The sequence below is a fragment of the Taeniopygia guttata genome, chromosome 21, assembly GCF_048771995.1.
Source record: "Taeniopygia guttata chromosome 21, bTaeGut7.mat, whole genome shotgun sequence".
NCBI classification, from domain to species: domain Eukaryota; kingdom Metazoa; phylum Chordata; class Aves; order Passeriformes; family Estrildidae; genus Taeniopygia; species Taeniopygia guttata.
In genome coordinates, this window is record NC_133046.1 from 5256888 (window position 1) to 5273419 (window position 16532).

Genomic DNA, 16532 nt, shown 5'->3' on the forward strand with positions numbered 1-16532 from the left:
AAGGTGCCCCCTGAGGTGCCCTGCAGGGTGACACCGTGCCCCCCCCCACAGCTACCAGCTGGGCAGTGGCGAGGCCACCATCACCTCCGAAGACCCCGTCAATGACGGCGAGTGGCACCGGGTGACAGTGACAAGGTGGGTGAGGGGCTGGGTGGAGGGTGGGGTGGGGTGGGGTGGGGTGCGGGTGCTGACAGTGCCCCACAGGGAGGGCCGGCGTGGGCAGCTCCAGGTGGATGGAGAGGAGCCGGTGAGCGGGGAATCACCCGGATCCAACGTCATGGCAAACACCGAGGGCAGCGTCTACGTGGGTACGGTGGGACCTGGGACACGGGGGGACACGGGGGGCACGGGGGGCACGGGGGGCACGGGGGGACACGGGGGCACGGGCTGGGACACAAATGGACACGGGGTGGATGTGGGATGGACGTGGAACGGACACGGGGTGGATGTGGGATACATGGGGTGAGGCATGGGATGGACATGGGGTGGGACACAGGATGGACATGGGGTGGGACACAGAATGGGACATGGGGTGGGACATGGGATGGGCATGGGGTGGGACACTGATATGGGATGGGATATGGGACACAGAATGGGATGAGATGGACATGGGGTGGGACATGGGATGGACACGGGGTGGGACATGGGGTGGGCATGGGGTGGGACACAGATATGGGGTCGGATATGGGACACAGAATGGGACGTGGGATGGACACGGGGTGGGACATGGGATGGACACGGGGTGGGACACAAATATGGGGTGGGATATGGGACACAGAATGGGATGAGATGGACACGGGGTGGGACAGGGGGTGGGACACAGAATGGGACATGGGATGGACACGGGGTGGGACACACATACAGGGTGGGGTATGGGACACAGAATGGGACATGGGATGGACACGGGATGGGCATGGGATGACACCTGGGATAAGGCACCAGGTGGAACACGAGATGGGACACGGGATGGGGCAGGGTGGAACAGAGGATGGGAGACAGGGAGAGACTTGGGGCGGATGCAGGATGGGACATGGGGTGGGACATGGGGTGGGGACACCTGAGGGGACAGAAGACAGAGGTGGGCAGGTGTCCAGGGGGTGGTGCCCCTGCCCAGTGCCCGCCGTGTCCCCGCAGGCGGTGCCCCCGACCCCCGTGCCCTGACCGCTGGCAAGTTCAGCTCCGGCCTCTCGGGGTGCGTGCGGGGGCTGGCGCTGGAGTCCGCCGGGATCCCCCGACACCCCATCGACCTCCGGCACGGCGCCCTGGGGGGCTCCCCTGTGCCTCCCTGCCCCTCCTAACCCCCCCCGAAACAGAGTTTGGGGGGAATTTGGCCAATTTTATTCTTTTCCAAAAAAAACCACCAGGAGGAAACGGTGCTTCGCTGCCCCGGGGTGACTCTGGGGGGGGGGCCGGGACCCCCCAAAAATGTTTACACCCCCCTTCCACCGGCCCCCTGAAACTGTGCTGGGGCGGCCGGGCCGCTGACGTTACCGGGGTGCGAGGGACAATCAGGGTGCTGGCGGGGACCCCCCTGTGGGGACAGCTATTAAAGGAGAGACAACCAGTGTGGCTGCCGTGTTTGGGGGCTGCGCCGGGGCACTGGGGGGGTACAGCGGTGGGATGGGGGGCAGGAGGGTTGGGATGTGGTGTGGGGATAGAGGGGGGCTTTGGTGTTGGGCTGCAGGCGGCGTGGCGTGAGCGAGATGGTTTGGGGGGTCATGTGGGGGTAGAGGAGAGGGGGTGCAGTGGGAAGATTTAGGGGGCACGGTGTGGGTCTGCCGGGGTGTAGGGGCCCGGGAGGTTATGGTAGGGAAGGGTTATGGTTTTGGGGTGTGGGGGATGCGGTATAGGGGGATATGGCTTGGGGCTGTGGGAGTTCAGGGGGCTTATGGCGTGGGGGGCTGTAGTACAGGGCTGCGGGGGAATGTCACAGGGGTGCAGAGGGGTCTGGTGGGGGTACTGGGCTGGGGGGCTCTGGGAAGCTCTAGGGGTTTGGGGGGGCTCTGGGGAGTCCTGGGGGTCTCTGGGGGGCTCCGGGGGTCTCTGGGGGGCTCCGGGGGTCTCTGGGGGGCTCCGGGGGTCTCTGGGCAGCTCTGGGGGTCTCTGGGGTCTCAGGGGGCTCTGGGTGGCTCCGGGGGTCTCAGGGGGCTCTGGGGGGCTCCGGGGGTCCCTGGGGGCTCCGGGGGTCTCTGGGCAGCTCCGGGGGTCTCTGGGGGCTCCGGGGGCTCTGGGGGTTCGGGGGTCTCTGGCGGTGGGGAGGGCGGGAGGGGGCGATGGGACCCAGCCCACCGTCCGCTCAGGCCCCGCCCACACGGGCCGAAAGCCCCGCCCACATGCGCACAGGCCACACCCCCAGGGCGCGTACAAGCCACGCCCCTTGTGCCCCAAGCCACGCCCCCACGCGCTCAAGCCCCGCCCCCGGCGGACACGGGCCCGCACCTGCCGCTCCCAAGCCACGCCCCTTTGGCGGAAGCCCCGCCCCCAGCCCCGCGCGTCGCGCCTCGCGCCGTCACCGCGTCGCGCTGGTGGCGTCACCGGCCCTGACGGCGGCGGGAGGGGCCGGGCGGGACCGAGACCGGGCCGGGACCGGGCCGGGACCGGGGCAGGACCGGGCCGGGGCAGCCCCAGGGCACCCCCGGGGCGCGGCGGGAGCGATGGCGCCGCGGCTGCAGCTGGAGAAGGCGGCGTGGCGCTGGACCGAGACGGTGCCGCCCGAGGCGGTGGCGCAGGAGCACATCGAGGCGGCCTACCGCGTCCGGCTGGAGCCCTGCCAGCGCGGCGCCTGCCGGTACCGCGGGGCCGGGCAGCGAACCCCTCCGACCCCCGTGCTCCCTCCCGCCGTGAGGCGCGGGGCGCTCCCCGCCCCTCTCGAAGTCCCGCGGGGTCGGTGGAGCCTCCCCCATGTTCCCTTCCCCGGGCTGGGCCCTCAGCACCGTGTCCTTGTGCGGCCCCCCACATACAGGGGACTCCCTCGGGTGGTGGGGAACCTCTGTCGGAGCGACTCTCCCCGGGCTGCGGGGAGCCCCTCTCGTTCTCTGGCCCCTCTGATGTTGGGGAGCTCCCCTGGGGTATTGGGAGACACTTCTGGCTCACCAGATGCAGGGCACCGCCCTCGTGTTGTGGGGAACGCGTTGTTGCTGGGCTCTTCAGATATAGGGGAGCCTCCATGGGGTGGTGGGGTGCCCCTCTCCTTGCTTGTCCCTCCCCATTTTAGGATAAGCCTGGGGTTGTAGGGAGCCCCTCTTCTCGGCTGGCTTCTCAGATGTAAGGAACTAGTCCTGCCCCAGGGCTGTAGGGAGCTCTCTCTGCCTGGCTCCCCATTTATAGGGGATCCCTGTGGGCTGAGGGGAACCCATCCTTGCCTGGATGTACAGCACTCACCCTGGAGTTGGGGCAAGAGGAGATCCCCTTGCTCCCATACTTGCCCCTGGATCCCCTTTTTTTACCCAAAAACCCCTCTAGCTGTCCACTGTTTTTGGTGGGGGTGCTGTGTGCTCCATGTCTCATCCCACCCAGCATTACGTGCTTCCCCATACTGTCACTGTCACCCCCTGCCAGCCCCCAGGGGCCATGGGGGTGACAGCTGGGCTCTGCCTCCCCAGGAGGAACTGCCGGGGGAACCCCAACTGCCTGGTGGGCATCGGGGAGCACGCCTGGCTGGGCGAGATCGACGAGAACAGCTTCCACAACATCGACGACCCCAACTGCGAGCGCCGCAAGAAGGTACCCCCAACCCCCCAGGGGACAGGGCCACGCTGGGGACACCGGGGCAGGTGACCTTAGCTGGCCCTTCCTCTGCCCCCCCAGAACGCCTTCGTGGGCCTGACGAACCTCGGCGCCACGTGCTACGTCAACACCTTCCTGCAGATGTGGTTCCTGAACCTGGAGCTGCGGCAGGCGCTCTACCTGTGCCCCAGCGCCTGCGGGGACGGCGTGCCCAAGGATGCGGGTGCGTGGCACACGGGGGTTTGTTCCCTTCCTCAAACCCCACCTTGGGATTGGGTTTATCAGGAAGGATTCGTGGGGGAAGCTCCAGCTGTACATGCCGTGGCTGTGGTGTTAGTTTGCAGCCATCATCTGGATTTTGGGGATGAACTGCCTCCAATCCGGGTGATGTTTTAGATCAGAGTGATCTGAGCTGGTTGAAAATGATTTGGTTGTAGCCCAGTGGTGGTGCTGGGGGTGGAACATGGTCAGGGCTGGTCTGTGCTGTTGCAGAGCTGCACAAATCCTGTGGTAGGGCTGAAATTTGGGCCCCAGATTAAGGCTCCCTGTTTTTTTCTGCTCTTGGGTGCTTTCCCCAGGGAGGCTCTGGGTCAGCTCTGCTGCTGTTTCACGGTGGTTGTAAATTATGTTCCACCTTCTGGGATAAATAAGAAGCTGGTTTTTGGACTAGTTGGTGCGTGCTGTGTAAACCCTTCCCTCACAGCTGGTGCTGGGCACTGCAGAATGGAATTCCTAAGGTTGGAAAACTCCTCCAAGATTATCAGTCCAACCATTCCCTCAGCACTGCCAAGCCCACCAGTAACCCACCTACCCAACTTCCACATCCAGACAGTTTTTGAGCACTTCCAGGGGTGGGGACTCCACCACTGCCCTGAGCAGCCTGTTCCAGTGCCTGACCACCCTTTCCACGGGGGAATTTTCCCTGATATCCTACCTAGACCTCTCCTGGTGCAATTCAAGGTCATTTCCTCTCGTCCTGTCCCTTGTTCCCTGGGAGCAGAGCCTGTCCCCACCCTCCTTATTGAAAGTTACAGAGTGTAAATATTTACAGTTGGACTTGATGATCCTAAGGGTTTTTCCCAACCTGAATTATTCTCTTTGGCTTGTGCTGGGATGTGCTCTCATCACCTACACGTTCCACTTCAGTTTTCCTGACAACTCAAGCTACCTTCCAAGCCCATCACTTTTAGTGCTTGTGGAACACTGGGAGCGATCCCTCCTCACCCTGAATTCCTGCTGTGCCTTGTGTTTCTCCCAGACTATGAGCCCCAGACCATCTGTGAGCACCTGCAGTACCTGTTTGCTCTGCTGCAGAACAGCAAGCGGCGCTACATCGACCCCTCGGGCTTTGTCAAGGCGCTGGGGCTGGACACGGGGCAGCAGCAGGTGTGTGGGAGGGGATTCCTGGCACCTCCACGAGTTGGGAATCACCCTTGGGTGGTCTCTGGGCAGCTCCCAGCTGGGTCTGGCTTCTGGCTGCAAACCTGATGCCCACCACCTGACCCCCTGCCAGAGTGCAGGGGGGAAACAGGAGGGGAGCAGGACATCAGGAGTGCCCCAGGAGTGATGTGGGGGGGACAGGGAGATCAGGAGGAGATCAGGTAGCAATGGGATGGAGAGAGGGAGATCAGGAAGATCCCAAGGAGGAATGGGATGAGGATAGGGAGATAGGAGGAACCCAGGGAATGATGGAATGGGGCTAGGGATCAATGGAATGAGGCCAAGGAGAGCAGGGGGAGTACAGGGAGTGAGAACATAAAATAATGGGATGGGGCCAGGGAGATGGGGAAGAGCCCAGGGAGACAAGGAGGAGCCCAGAGAGTGATGGGATCAGGACATGGAACAATGGGATGATGATGCAGAGATAAGGAAGAGCCCAGAGGCAGTGGGATAAGGAGTCCAAGGAGTGATGGAATCAGGACATGAAACAATGAGATAAGTTCAGGGATACAAGGAAGTGCCCTGGGAGCAATGGAATGAGGCTAGGAAGTGCATGCAGTGAGGCAGATGAGTGCAGCAGATCGGGAGGAGCCAAGGGAGTGGTGGGATGAAGCCCAGGAGCTGTGGGATGGGGCCAGGTGGGAGCCAGAGCTGTAGTGAGGGTCCTTCTGCAGGTGTTCCGTGGGCTGCTCCTCCTGGGGGAGTTGGGTGGTGAGAGGGCCCTCCCGAGGCTGAGGAGCTCCTCAGGGGGAGGTGGATCACCAGGAACCAGCCAGGATCCCAGGGCTGCACGTGGGAGGTGAATGCTGCAGGGCTCTGTGGGGCTGCAGCTGGAGAGAGCTTGGGAGAGGGGCAGGGCTTGGAAATCCTCTTGGAGAGGTAATGGGAGGTTTTGGAGCAAGAGCAGAGCGCTGGCAGCGTTTCCTTGGGAGGGTCAGGAGAGGAAGGAAGCTGACCAGGGACACCAAAGGGCAGTTGAGAGAGGCCAAAACCTGTTTGTTTCTGGAAGAGGAGAACCAGGGCAGGAGAGAAAGGCCCTGAGCTGGGTGTGGGGAAGCTCTGGAGTGTCACCAGGATCACCCATAGGGCAGCTTCTCATTTTTGGGGTGTTTTTATTTCTCTTCTCACCTCTGATCTGAGCAGGGACAGCTGCAAAAAGGAGGATCAAGGGGCTCGAAAGCTCCACGGGAGGGTTTTTATCCCTTCCAGAATCCTGGGAGGAGCAGGGCAGAAGTCAAAGCCCTGGCAGGGAGCCAGGGCAGCTCCTGCTGTGCTCCCACACCGAGGGCCTCATGCTCCTTTTAGCCAAATTCCTCTGTTTTCCTTAGTTGTCCTGCCTGGTCTTTATTTTCCATGCTGTGCACGGAGCCTCGGCACAGCCTGTGTAGAGGGCTTGGGGTAATTAGCAGTGAATTAGTGACAGGGTTGGGATTGTGCTGTGGTGGATTGTTAATGAACTTGGTTTTCTCTTTCAGGATGCCCAGGAGTTTTCCAAGCTGTTCATGTCCCTGCTGGAAGATACTTTGTCCAAACAGAAAAACCCAGATGTCCGGAATATTGTGCAAAAGCAGTTCTGTGGAGAGTATGCCTATGTCACGGTGTAAGTAATAATTTTGGGAAAACCCTTTGTGTAAATATTTAAATTTTTAGAAGGATTTAGGAGGGGAAGATCCCTCCTAACAACCAGAGCAGGCAGTTAAGCTGCAGCAGAAACACTTTCTGAGAAATATTTATGTTTTCCTTTCCTGTTCCTGTGTGTATGGTGTTGCTGTGACAGTTCTCCAGCTGCTTTTACTCCTTTAATGAGAATTTACCAACTAAACCTGCAGTGAGTTAATGGAGTGGTAGGTCCTCCAGCCAGAAAACAGCATCCTGGGTGTTGTATTTTCATTCCTGTGTTCTCAGAGCTGTGAATTTCACCTTAAAAATAATATAAAATAGTACATGCAAGTTGTGACAGGTCCTGGTAGGTGCTCTGAAGCTGTTTAAACCATCTCCTGGAGTTCTTATGGTGTGGAGGTGTGAATCTCCTTAGCCCTGACTTCACTTTTTCTCCTGGTTTTATTCAAGGAATATTTTACTAAAGACTTGGGAGCCCCGATGCATGAGCCCTGACCTGTCCTCAGATATATTTTTGTCTTCTTTCCCATCCCAGCTGCAACCAGTGTGGCAGAGAATCTAAACTGGTGTCTAAATTTTACGAGCTGGAGTTAAACATCCAAGGACACAAGCAGTTGACAGACTGTATAACAGAATTCCTCAAGGTATGAGCTTGTTGTGGTTGGAGTCCTGCTATTTTTAGCAAGGAATTTCAGTTCCTTCCTCCAATTCACAGCCCTCAAGGTCGGTGTCAGAGTGAAGCCACTGACTTGGCTCAGGGAGATGCATCCAAGTGAAAATGTTGTTTTCTGCAGACCCAAAAAACGAGGATTGAGACATGGAGCAAGGAATAGCTCCGTGATATCACATGCTCCTGTTACAGCTTTAAAAAGCACTTGAAAGTTGCATTTTTAGCTAAAATACTTTGCCAGGAAAGTTAGGGAAAAGTCTCTGCCTGCTTTGTCATGGATAGCACTGGGAGAATGGCTGCTTTCCTTGTTTTCTGTGTCAGTGCTCATCTGCATAGCAACAGGAGACATTCCCTGCTGAAAAATCTGCTCTCAGAAGTACCAGGGAGCGCCGGGAATAGCTGCAGGAACAGCTGCAAGTGCCCTCAATTCAGCTTGAAAATTTGTCTGGATCTGAAGTTCAGCTCTGGCACTCTAAGCTGTGGATTCCACTCAAACTATTTAGGACAGAGCTGAGCTGAACCTCTTCCCTGAGCTCCTTGCTTGCTGGTGCACTCAGCAAACCAGTTGCTCTGCTATGAAAAAAACTGGTTTGGGTGCACAGATTAAATTCCTGAATTGGAGTATTTGACATTTGTCTGCTCCTCCTTCACACAAAACAACCCTATGACGTTTTTTAGGGGGGGTTGGAATTTTCCTCTGGCCTAACCCTACCCTTGGATCTGCTTAGGCAGCGAGTGACTCCTGCAGGGTGATTTTGGGTGGCTGAGCAGACGGTTATAATTTCCAGGCTAAAATGTGGCTTTAAATTAACTGGATCCAGATTTAATTATTTTCTTTAGTATAAACCAACTCAGTCAAGCAGGGAGCAAGAGTAAGAGACCTGAGAACTTGGAATGGGGCTTGATTCAGTCTAAAATTTGCCTTAAAGTGAGAGCAGCCTGATATGGCTATGCTGTAAAGTGCAATGATTAGTGTGTCTTTAGCTCAAAAAAATTTGGGAAGTAGCCGAGAAGAGACTTAAATAGTTAAAATAACTTTGGTGCTTCTCATTCTCCAGCTGTTAAGTAGCTCAATTGACTTTTCAGTGCTGTTCTCAAGACCTTTCCCTTTGCCTCTCCACATTCAGGAGGAAAAATTAGAAGGGGACAATCGTTATTTTTGTGAGACTTGTCAGAGCAAGCAAAATGCCACGAGGAAGATCCGGCTGCTCAGCTTGCCCTGCACCCTCAACCTGCAGCTCATGCGCTTTGTGTTTGACAGGTGAGTGGGAACACCTGGAAGCTGTTGGGGAAATCACTACCCTCCTCTTCCTGCTTTAATTTCAGGTGTCTGAGCCTCTTGAGGGGTGCTCAGGGGAGTTTAAGGGAGGTGTTTTGGGATGGGAGCTGTTGTTGCTTGCCCTGAGCCACAGCTTTGCCTCCACACAGACAAACTGGCCACAAGAAGAAGCTGAACACCTACATTGGCTTCTCAGAGCTGCTGGACATGGAGCCTTTCATGGAGCAAAAAAGTGAGTTTGGGGCAGCTTTTTGTTATCTTTGCCCATTGCCTCTTGGCAGATCTCCTCTGTAATTCTGTTTAGGAGGAAATCCCTCCCTGTGAGGGTGATGATGCAGGCACAGGCTGTCTAGAGAAGCAGGAGAGCTGTGGCTGCCCCTGGATCCCTGAAAGTGTCCAAGGCCAGGTCGAAAGGGGCTTGGAGCAGCCTGGGATGGTGGCAAATGTCCCTGCCTCTGGCAGAGAGGTGGAGCAAGATGGTCTTAAAGATGCCTTCCAAGCCAAACCATTCTGGGATTCAGTGATTCCTCTGAATCATCTTTTTGATTTAAAATTCTGTCCAGAGTTGTTTGAAGCCCATACTTCAAGCAACATCCTTGCTCTTAAGCCACAAGCCTTTTAGCAATGTCCTGAAGCGCTGCGAGTTCAAGTGCAGGCTTTGGTGCCTGGTGAGAACACGAGGTTTCAGGACAGGAAGGATGAGTGCTGTTGGCTGCAGGGCTGTGTGTAAATGCTGCTTGCCTTGCAGACGGTGTGTACGTGTACGAGCTGAGCGCTGTGCTCATACACCGTGGGGTAAGTGCCTACTCCGGCCACTACATCGCCCACGTCAAGGACCCGCAGACGGGCGAGTGGTACAAGTTCAACGACGAGGACATCGAGAAGATGGAGGGGAAGAAACTGCAGCTGGGAATTGAGGAAGATCTAGGTAAAACCTTTCAGTTGTGAGTGCCCTTTTAAAATATTTCTACCACAACCACTGGCATCCCCAGATGCAGCCTCCTGCTCCTCCCTAGAACGGGCTGTCACGGCTCAGAGGAAGGTGGGAAACAGCAATCCCGGTGATTGCAGCCAGATTTGCTTCTTTTCAGCCCCGTGTGAGTGTTTACACCTCATGATCAGCTGCTCTAGTGTTTCTTTGCCTGCCACATGGCAGATAAGATGCTGATAACACGGGCAGAGGGTTCCTATCAGGGAGCAACAGGCGGGTGCCACTTCCTTGGAACAGATAAGGAGAATGCTTTCAGTTTCCTTAACACATTATGGTTCTATTTCCACTGAGGTGTTTTACTTGGAGGCAGTAAAAAAGATTTTGATCCAAATAACAACTTGGAAGCTTAAGCTGCCTTTTCACTCTGAGCTTTTTCCTTGGTGCTTTTGTGTTTTCCTGGCTCGTCACGTGCTGCCGATATCACTGCATTCCTGGACTGGATTTCTTGGAGATTTCTTGGAAAGCTTGGGCTGAGGCTGGACCTGTGGATTTATTACTCTTCAGCTAATAAATAAAAGCAGCTCATTTGGAGTTGAAATGGTTTTGTAGTGGCTCAGTGTTCTGTAGTGCAGATGCTCACAGCAGGGAAAACCAGGGAAATTATGAAGAAATGCACTTGCAGTGCAAGCAGTCCATTTCCAGGAATTGTTACCCACCAGGATGCTTTGCTGTGGTTAGAATTTATAGAATATTGTTTTTCTTTAGGGTATCTTTAGAGAAAAAAAACCCTGCAGATTTAAGTGCTCCCTTGGTTTGGTGTAATGGAGCATCAGTCTTCTCCCATTTCCTTGTTCTCACCTGCACGATGCTTCTGGAGGTGCTGGAGTGTGTCTAGAGATGGGCAATGGAGCTGAGAAAGAGTCTGGAGCACAAAGAAAAGAGTCTGGAGAACTGAGGAGCAGTTGAAGGAGCTGGGAAGGGGCTCAGCCTGGAGAAAAGGAGGCTCAGGGGGGACCTTGTGGCTCTGCACAGCTCCTGACAGGAGGGGACAGCCAGGAGGGGGTCAGACTCTGCTCGCAGGGAACAGGGACAGAAGGAAAGAACCTCAAGCTGTGCCAGGGGAGATTTAGGTTAGATATTGGGAAAAATCCTTCATGGATGGCATTGTCAGGCATTGGAAGAGGCTGCACAGGGAAGTGGTAGAATCGTCATCCCTGGTGGTGTTCAAAAAGTGGCATCTGGAGACATGACATGGGTTAGTGGTGGACCTGGCAGTGCTGGGAGAATGGTTGGTTTTGATCATCTTGGAGGGCTTCTCCAGCCTCAGTGAGTCCCTGATCCTGCTGTGGCAGCAGCTCTGTCCCATTCCCCTTGGCTCCCTCCGCTCGCTGCCGGCCCAGGCTGGAGCTGGCCGGACATCTAGTGGTGCACAGGGAAACTGAGCCCTGAACAGCCCTGAGAGCAGCTCAGCCTTCGTTTTTACCCTCCCTGCTCACCCAGTGCAACAACTGAGATGCAAGTAAACTGCTGTGACCTCAATTTTATAAAGTTTCATGCTTAACTGCAAGTAAATGTTCTTATTTCTCGTATTTCAATTCAAGGCTGTTTGGAGAATAGAAGTCTAAGTGTGTTTAGTAGCCTCTTAAAGCTGGGAGCTCAGTGTTTGTATCAAGTTTTGATGTAATTTGCCTGTTCCAGGCAAAACTGAGGCCTTTCTTTGTTACAAATACATGTAACAGCAGGAGAAGGTCAGTAACATAAACTGAAGGTTTGTGGGGGGGAGAGTCTTGGCCATGCAGATGGGAACAATTCAGAAAATTCTTGGATAAAATGCAAATAAATAGTCTGGGAAGTCCCCTGGATGGTGTGGGGAGGGGTAAAGGCACATGAATTTTACCAGAATTTGAAGGAAAAGAAACTTAATTCAATGCCCTACTTAGAGTTCAATTTATGGAACATTGTTCCTTTAATTTTTCACTTTATTTTGATTTTCGAAGCTGCAGCTGTAGATAAGTGTTTTCCTTGCCTGAGAATCCATCTGGAAACAGCAGTTCTTGCAACACAACTTTACACCCCCCAGCAGCTGCTCACAAACAACCCTTTCCATGGCTCTTGGCTTCCTAAAAGCTTTGCTGTGTTTTTTTTCATATCCACAATCACCTGTAAATACCATTTTCTTCCCTGAGGATTTGACTCTTTTCTTTGGAGTCAGGACAGCAGAACAAGAGGCAAAAGGGAGAAAGGATGTTTTTCCAAGAGTGGCTTTTGGCTCAGAGAAGTTCCACTGGGGAGAGAAGAAAGGCTCTTGAGAAGGGAGGTTCAGAACAGGCTCCTAAATTTAGTGCCTTTGATTTACCCAGAAAGACTGGAGAGATTTGGGGCTTTCTTTGGGATACAATTTTGAGTCGTGCCAAGCCCAGTGCTTGGCACAGAGGCCTGGCACAGAGAAGCTGGCTGGGTGGCAAACTCATCCCGTTAATGGAGGACCAGGGAAGGATCTTGTGTGTTGCTGAGGTTTTGCCTTTTGTTCCCACAGCAGAGCCATCGAAATCCCAGACCCGTAAACCCAAGTGCGGGAAGGGCACGCACTGCTCCCGCAACGCCTACATGCTGGTGTACAGGCTGCAGGCCCGCGAGAAATCCCTCACAGTCCAGGTGCCAGGTGAGTCCCTGGGCCCTGCTTGGCCATCCCTCACAGTCCAGGTAAATCCCTGGGTCCTGCTCAGCCATCCCTCACAGTCCAGGTGAGTCCCTGGGTCCTGCTCAGCCATCCCTCACAGTCCAGGTGAGTCCCTGGGTCCTGCTCAGCCATCCCTCACAGTCCAGGTGAGTCCCTGGGCCCTGCTTGGCCATCCCTCACAGTCCAGGTGAGTCCCTGGGTCCTGCTCAGCCATCCCTCACAGTCCAGGTGAGTCCCTGGGCCCTGCTTGGCCATCCCTCACTGTCCAGGTAAATCCCTGGGTCCTGCTCAGCCATCCCTCACAGTCCAGGTGAGTCCCTGGGTCCTGCTCAGCCATCCCTCACTGTCCAGGTAAATCCCTGGGTCCTGCTCAGCCATCCCTCACAGTCCAGGTGAGTCCCTGGGCCCTGCTTGGCCATCCCTCACAGTCCAGGTAAATCCCTGGGCCCTGCTCAGCCATCCCTCACAGTCCAGGTGAGTCCCTGGGTCCTGCTCAGCCATCCCTCACAGTCCAGGTAAATCCCTGGGTCCTGCTTGGCCATCCCTCACAGTCCAGGTAAATCCCTGGGTCCTGCTCAGCCATCCCTCACTGTCCAGGTGAGTCCCTGGGTCCTGCTCAGCCATCCCTCACAGTCCAGGTGAGTCCCTGGGCCCTGCTTGGCCATCCCTCACAGTCCAGGTGAATCCCTGGATCCTGCTCATCCTGCAATGCTCCAGGTGGGCCAGGAGGTGGAATTTTGCTTGAAGCTCCATTTAGGGCTAGCTCTGGTCTAGTTCCAGGCTGGGAGAGCTGGAGAAGGCCCGAGGGAGATCTTAGAGCCCCTTCCAGGGCCTAAAGGGGCTCTGAGAGAGCTGGAGAGGAAATTGGGACAAGAGATGGAGTGCCAGGACGAGAGGGAATGGCTCCCACTGCCAGAGGGCAGGGTCAGATGGGATATTGGGAAGGAATTCCTGGCTGTGAGGGTGGTGAGGCCCTGGCACAGTTTGCCCAGACAAGCTGTGGCTGCCCCATCCCTGGAAGTGTCCAAGGCCAGGTTGGATAGAGCTTGAAGCAACTGGGGGTAGTGGAAGGTGTCTCTGGGTGAAAAAAAAATTATCTGCAAGGCCCTTCCCAACCCACTCCAGGATTCCATGATTTTTGACTGTTTGCCATGAGCCCCAAAGGTGCTGTCTGGCACCTTGATGTCTTGACCAGTGAAACTCCTGGGTTTTCCCAGCACTTGAATAACATTAAACTGCTCATCCCTCCCCATGTGCCCACTCAGACATTGCTTTCTTACCCACCTGGCCAAGCTGGGGTCAGGAGTGGATCATCCTGCTGGGATTCACCACTGCCATGCTGCCTGGATTCTAAAGGTACAGGAGAGAGAGCAGTGTGGTTAAATGTCATCAGCATGCACGAGGAGGTGAATAATCCTGACAGATGTCAGGTTCCCTCTGCGACTGCTTCAGCTTTGCCACGTCAGGAATGAATGACATGAAAATAAAGAGGCTCCGAGCCCCCAGTGGGAATTTGGGCCAAGTGCCTTCGTGTTGTGCTTTAGAATTCCGGGGGTGCCAGAGCTCCCTGTGGGCTTTGCCTGTGGGTTTAATGTATCCTGTTCGACTGCTCCTTGATTAGAAATACTAATTAGGCCCCTGGTGCTGAGGTGTGTTCCCCCTTCCCTCATTTTCTGTGGAGTGGGGACAGCAGAGGTGGCAGGTCCCTTTGGATCTCTGCAGAGGGGGTAAATCATACACCTTATTCCCCCCTAATAACACCCCAAACCTTTTCCAAGCCCCCCCTGTTTAAAATACACCCTCCAAGACATAAAACTTCAGGAATTAGCACTAATTCCTGCCTGGATTTGTATTTTCAGCCTGTTTCCTTGCTCTCCCTTGCTCTCCCTTTCCTCCTACCCCTCTGCCCAAAACAATAACTGAACAAAAACCTCCCCACCCAGCTCCAAATTCCTGCACAGCCCCGCGGTTGCCTTTGTTTCCCGTGGAATCCTGCCAGGGAACGGGGAGTGAAGGGCAGCAGTCGAGCTCTGTGGTTGTGGGGAGGTTTCATGGAACTGTAAATTTGAGGCATTTTGCTTTGATGCTGTTAAAAAGCGGCTTTTCCGGGACAGTGGAGAGACGTAACTTGGCTCTGTTCTCAAGGAGGTCAGGCTGGTTGTTTTGTGATACTGGATATTCTCCCAAGGTGGATATTTTGGTCAAGAATTAACCTTTTTACAGATATTTTTGCTATTCAGAATAATTCTAAATAGGAAAAGGCCTCCGATAAGTAGAGCTTCCCCCCTGCTCCCTCGCACCAGCCCTCTGAGGGAAGTGGTTTATCTTCTTTTTTCTCTGCTGAGGTTTGGTTTGTTTGGGGTTTTTCCATCAGTGGCAGCAAAAATCCCGATTTCCTTCACCTTTCTGTTGATCTGCCCTGGCTAATCTCCCATCTCCTGGGGGCTCTTTGCCCTTGGGTTTGCAAGATGCTGGATTGCAGGTCCTGACAGGCTTCAGGTGTATCCAGAGGGTGAAAAGCTTTTGTTTCTCCCCGGGAATGATGAGGAAGGACAGAGGAGCTGCACTTAAGATTGCAACCAACCCCAAGTAAATTATTTCCTTGGGTGCAAAACTTTGCATTTAATCATCTGCAACTGTCAGTATCAGAGAGAGCAACGTCCATGTGCTTGGCTTGGGGAAAGACCTCGCCCAGCAAAGCTGCAGGAGGGAATTTTTGGGTTTTTTGTCCCCAGATAACCCATGGTAATTAACATAGCTGGCATTTTCCCTTCAATTCCTGTTTTTTTTTTCTTTCCCAGCTTTTCTGCAGGAGCTGGTAGAGCGGGATAACTGCAAGTTTGAGGAGTGGTGCAACGAGATGGCCGAGATGCGCAAACAGAGCGTGGCCAGAGGCAAGATCAAGCACGAGGAGGTGAAGGAGCTCTACCAAAGGTTACCCGCCGAAGCTGGTCTGTAAGACATTGTGGAGTATTGCTGTAGTAGAGCTGTTAAGCTTAGGAATGATTTGTGACTAACTCCCAACTCCCATGGCCTTGCTGGAAGGCATTCCCAAAGCCCTCTGCGAAGGGAGAGCTTCATGCATGCTTACATTTGTTTTCCCTTGCTTCTTTTCCTGCCTTAACCTATTTTTCTCCTTTCTTTGCTCATTCTCATGGCCTCTGGCATTGCTAATTCCCTCCTGCTCCTTCCCCATCGTCAGCCTCATGCTTTGTGACTCTTTTCTTCTGCCTGGTGAGCAGCTCAGCTCGTTAGGATCATCGAGGCGGAATAACTGCGCCTGCTCCCAAATTGCCAGCTCACAGCAGGTTTGGGAGCTGGTGAGCCCAATTCATCAGCAGGTAACAGGCTAAGAAAATGCCTGACCTCCAGCAGAAAATTACTGGATCCATCCCTGCCAGTGCTTCTCTGCTCCGTGTCTCAGTTTTGTAGGGAGACTCCTCCTTGTGTCTTGTTGCCTCAGCACACTGAGTTTTATTTCCCACCTTGTTTTTCTCTCCCATCTCCCACAAAACTTGCTCTATCCATCCAGCCCTGGGAGTTTGTATTCACTATGTGCCTCTCCTAAAAACTGCAGGATAATTACAATTGAAGACTTAAAAGTGGGTTTAATTGTATGGCCTGTAAGCGAATTTACTGTTCAGCTTTTATTATTGGATGCTCAGAGTCCACCATGAGATTGGAGTAGCCCAACAGCAAACTCCTGTTCCTGTAAACATCTGCTCTCCAGTTTGGGAATGCAGGTGCTTAACTCTGCAGCAGGAAGGTGTCACAGCTCCTCACGAGCCTGAGCAGCACTCAGATGTCACTGTGAGATCAGAGTTGTGCTGGAGGGATGAACCTGCCCTGAGTCACCCGTGAAAAGGAGCAGCAGCACAGTTGCTGTGTGGTTTTCCTCAGCAGGAACAGAAGAGTTTGCTCTCGGCAGTTCTGATGTGACAGAGGAATAAATCTCAAAATATATGATTTTTACAAGTGCAGGTGAAGCTCTTCTGCCCCAATTTAGAGATGACAGGACCTGAAACTTTGCCCTGAGGCACCCTCTGCCTGCTGCTGGCACATCATGGGCACAGCACAGCTAGAGGCAGCGTCATTCCAGCACTGCTCTGGGTCCTTTCTCTGTGGAGCTTGGGGCTCTGTCTGCAGCTGTGCAGACACGTTTTCTGCCAGCTTTGTGGAGCCTGCC

At 54.6% G+C, this 16532-nt stretch overlaps 2 protein-coding genes across 13 annotated transcripts in view; both read left to right on the forward strand.

Moving 5' to 3' along the window:
* The window catches only part of HSPG2 (heparan sulfate proteoglycan 2), a 41948-nt gene extending 40384 nt beyond the window's left edge, over positions 1-1564 (forward strand). For all 8 annotated transcript variants that reach the window (XM_072917299.1, XM_072917303.1, XM_072917304.1 and 5 more), the window contains 3 exons: positions 52-135; positions 205-308; positions 1135-1564. In XM_072917299.1, coding sequence (XP_072773400.1) covers positions 52-135; positions 205-308; positions 1135-1298 — 352 coding nt within the window. In that variant the 3' untranslated portion in view covers positions 1299-1564. The remainder of the gene's footprint in view (positions 1-51; positions 136-204; positions 309-1134) is intronic.
* Positions 1565-2511: 947 nt separating this feature from the next.
* Positions 2512-16532, forward strand: part of USP48 (ubiquitin specific peptidase 48) — a 30404-nt gene continuing 16383 nt past the window's right edge. For 2 of the 5 annotated variants that reach the window (XR_012051654.1, XR_003963526.4), the window contains exons 1-11: positions 2512-2788; positions 3603-3723; positions 3808-3949; positions 4985-5112; positions 6642-6766; positions 7322-7430; positions 8584-8717; positions 8885-8967; positions 9484-9663; positions 12203-12328; positions 15148-15297. Coding sequence is in view for 3 of the 5 variants with exons in the window: in XM_030289089.4 (XP_030144949.2) it covers positions 2655-2788; positions 3603-3723; positions 3808-3949; positions 4985-5112; positions 6642-6766; positions 7322-7430; positions 8584-8717; positions 8885-8967; positions 9484-9663; positions 12203-12328; positions 15148-15297 (1432 nt within the window). In the remaining 2 variants the exon portion in view is untranslated. Of the gene's footprint in view, positions 2789-3602; positions 3724-3807; positions 3950-4984; positions 5113-6259; positions 6565-6641; positions 6767-7321; positions 7431-8583; positions 8718-8884; positions 8968-9483; positions 9664-12202; positions 12329-15147; positions 15298-16532 lie in introns of those variants that run through there. The other 3 variants (XM_030289089.4, XM_030289088.4, XM_072917282.1) reach the window with 3 other exon arrangements.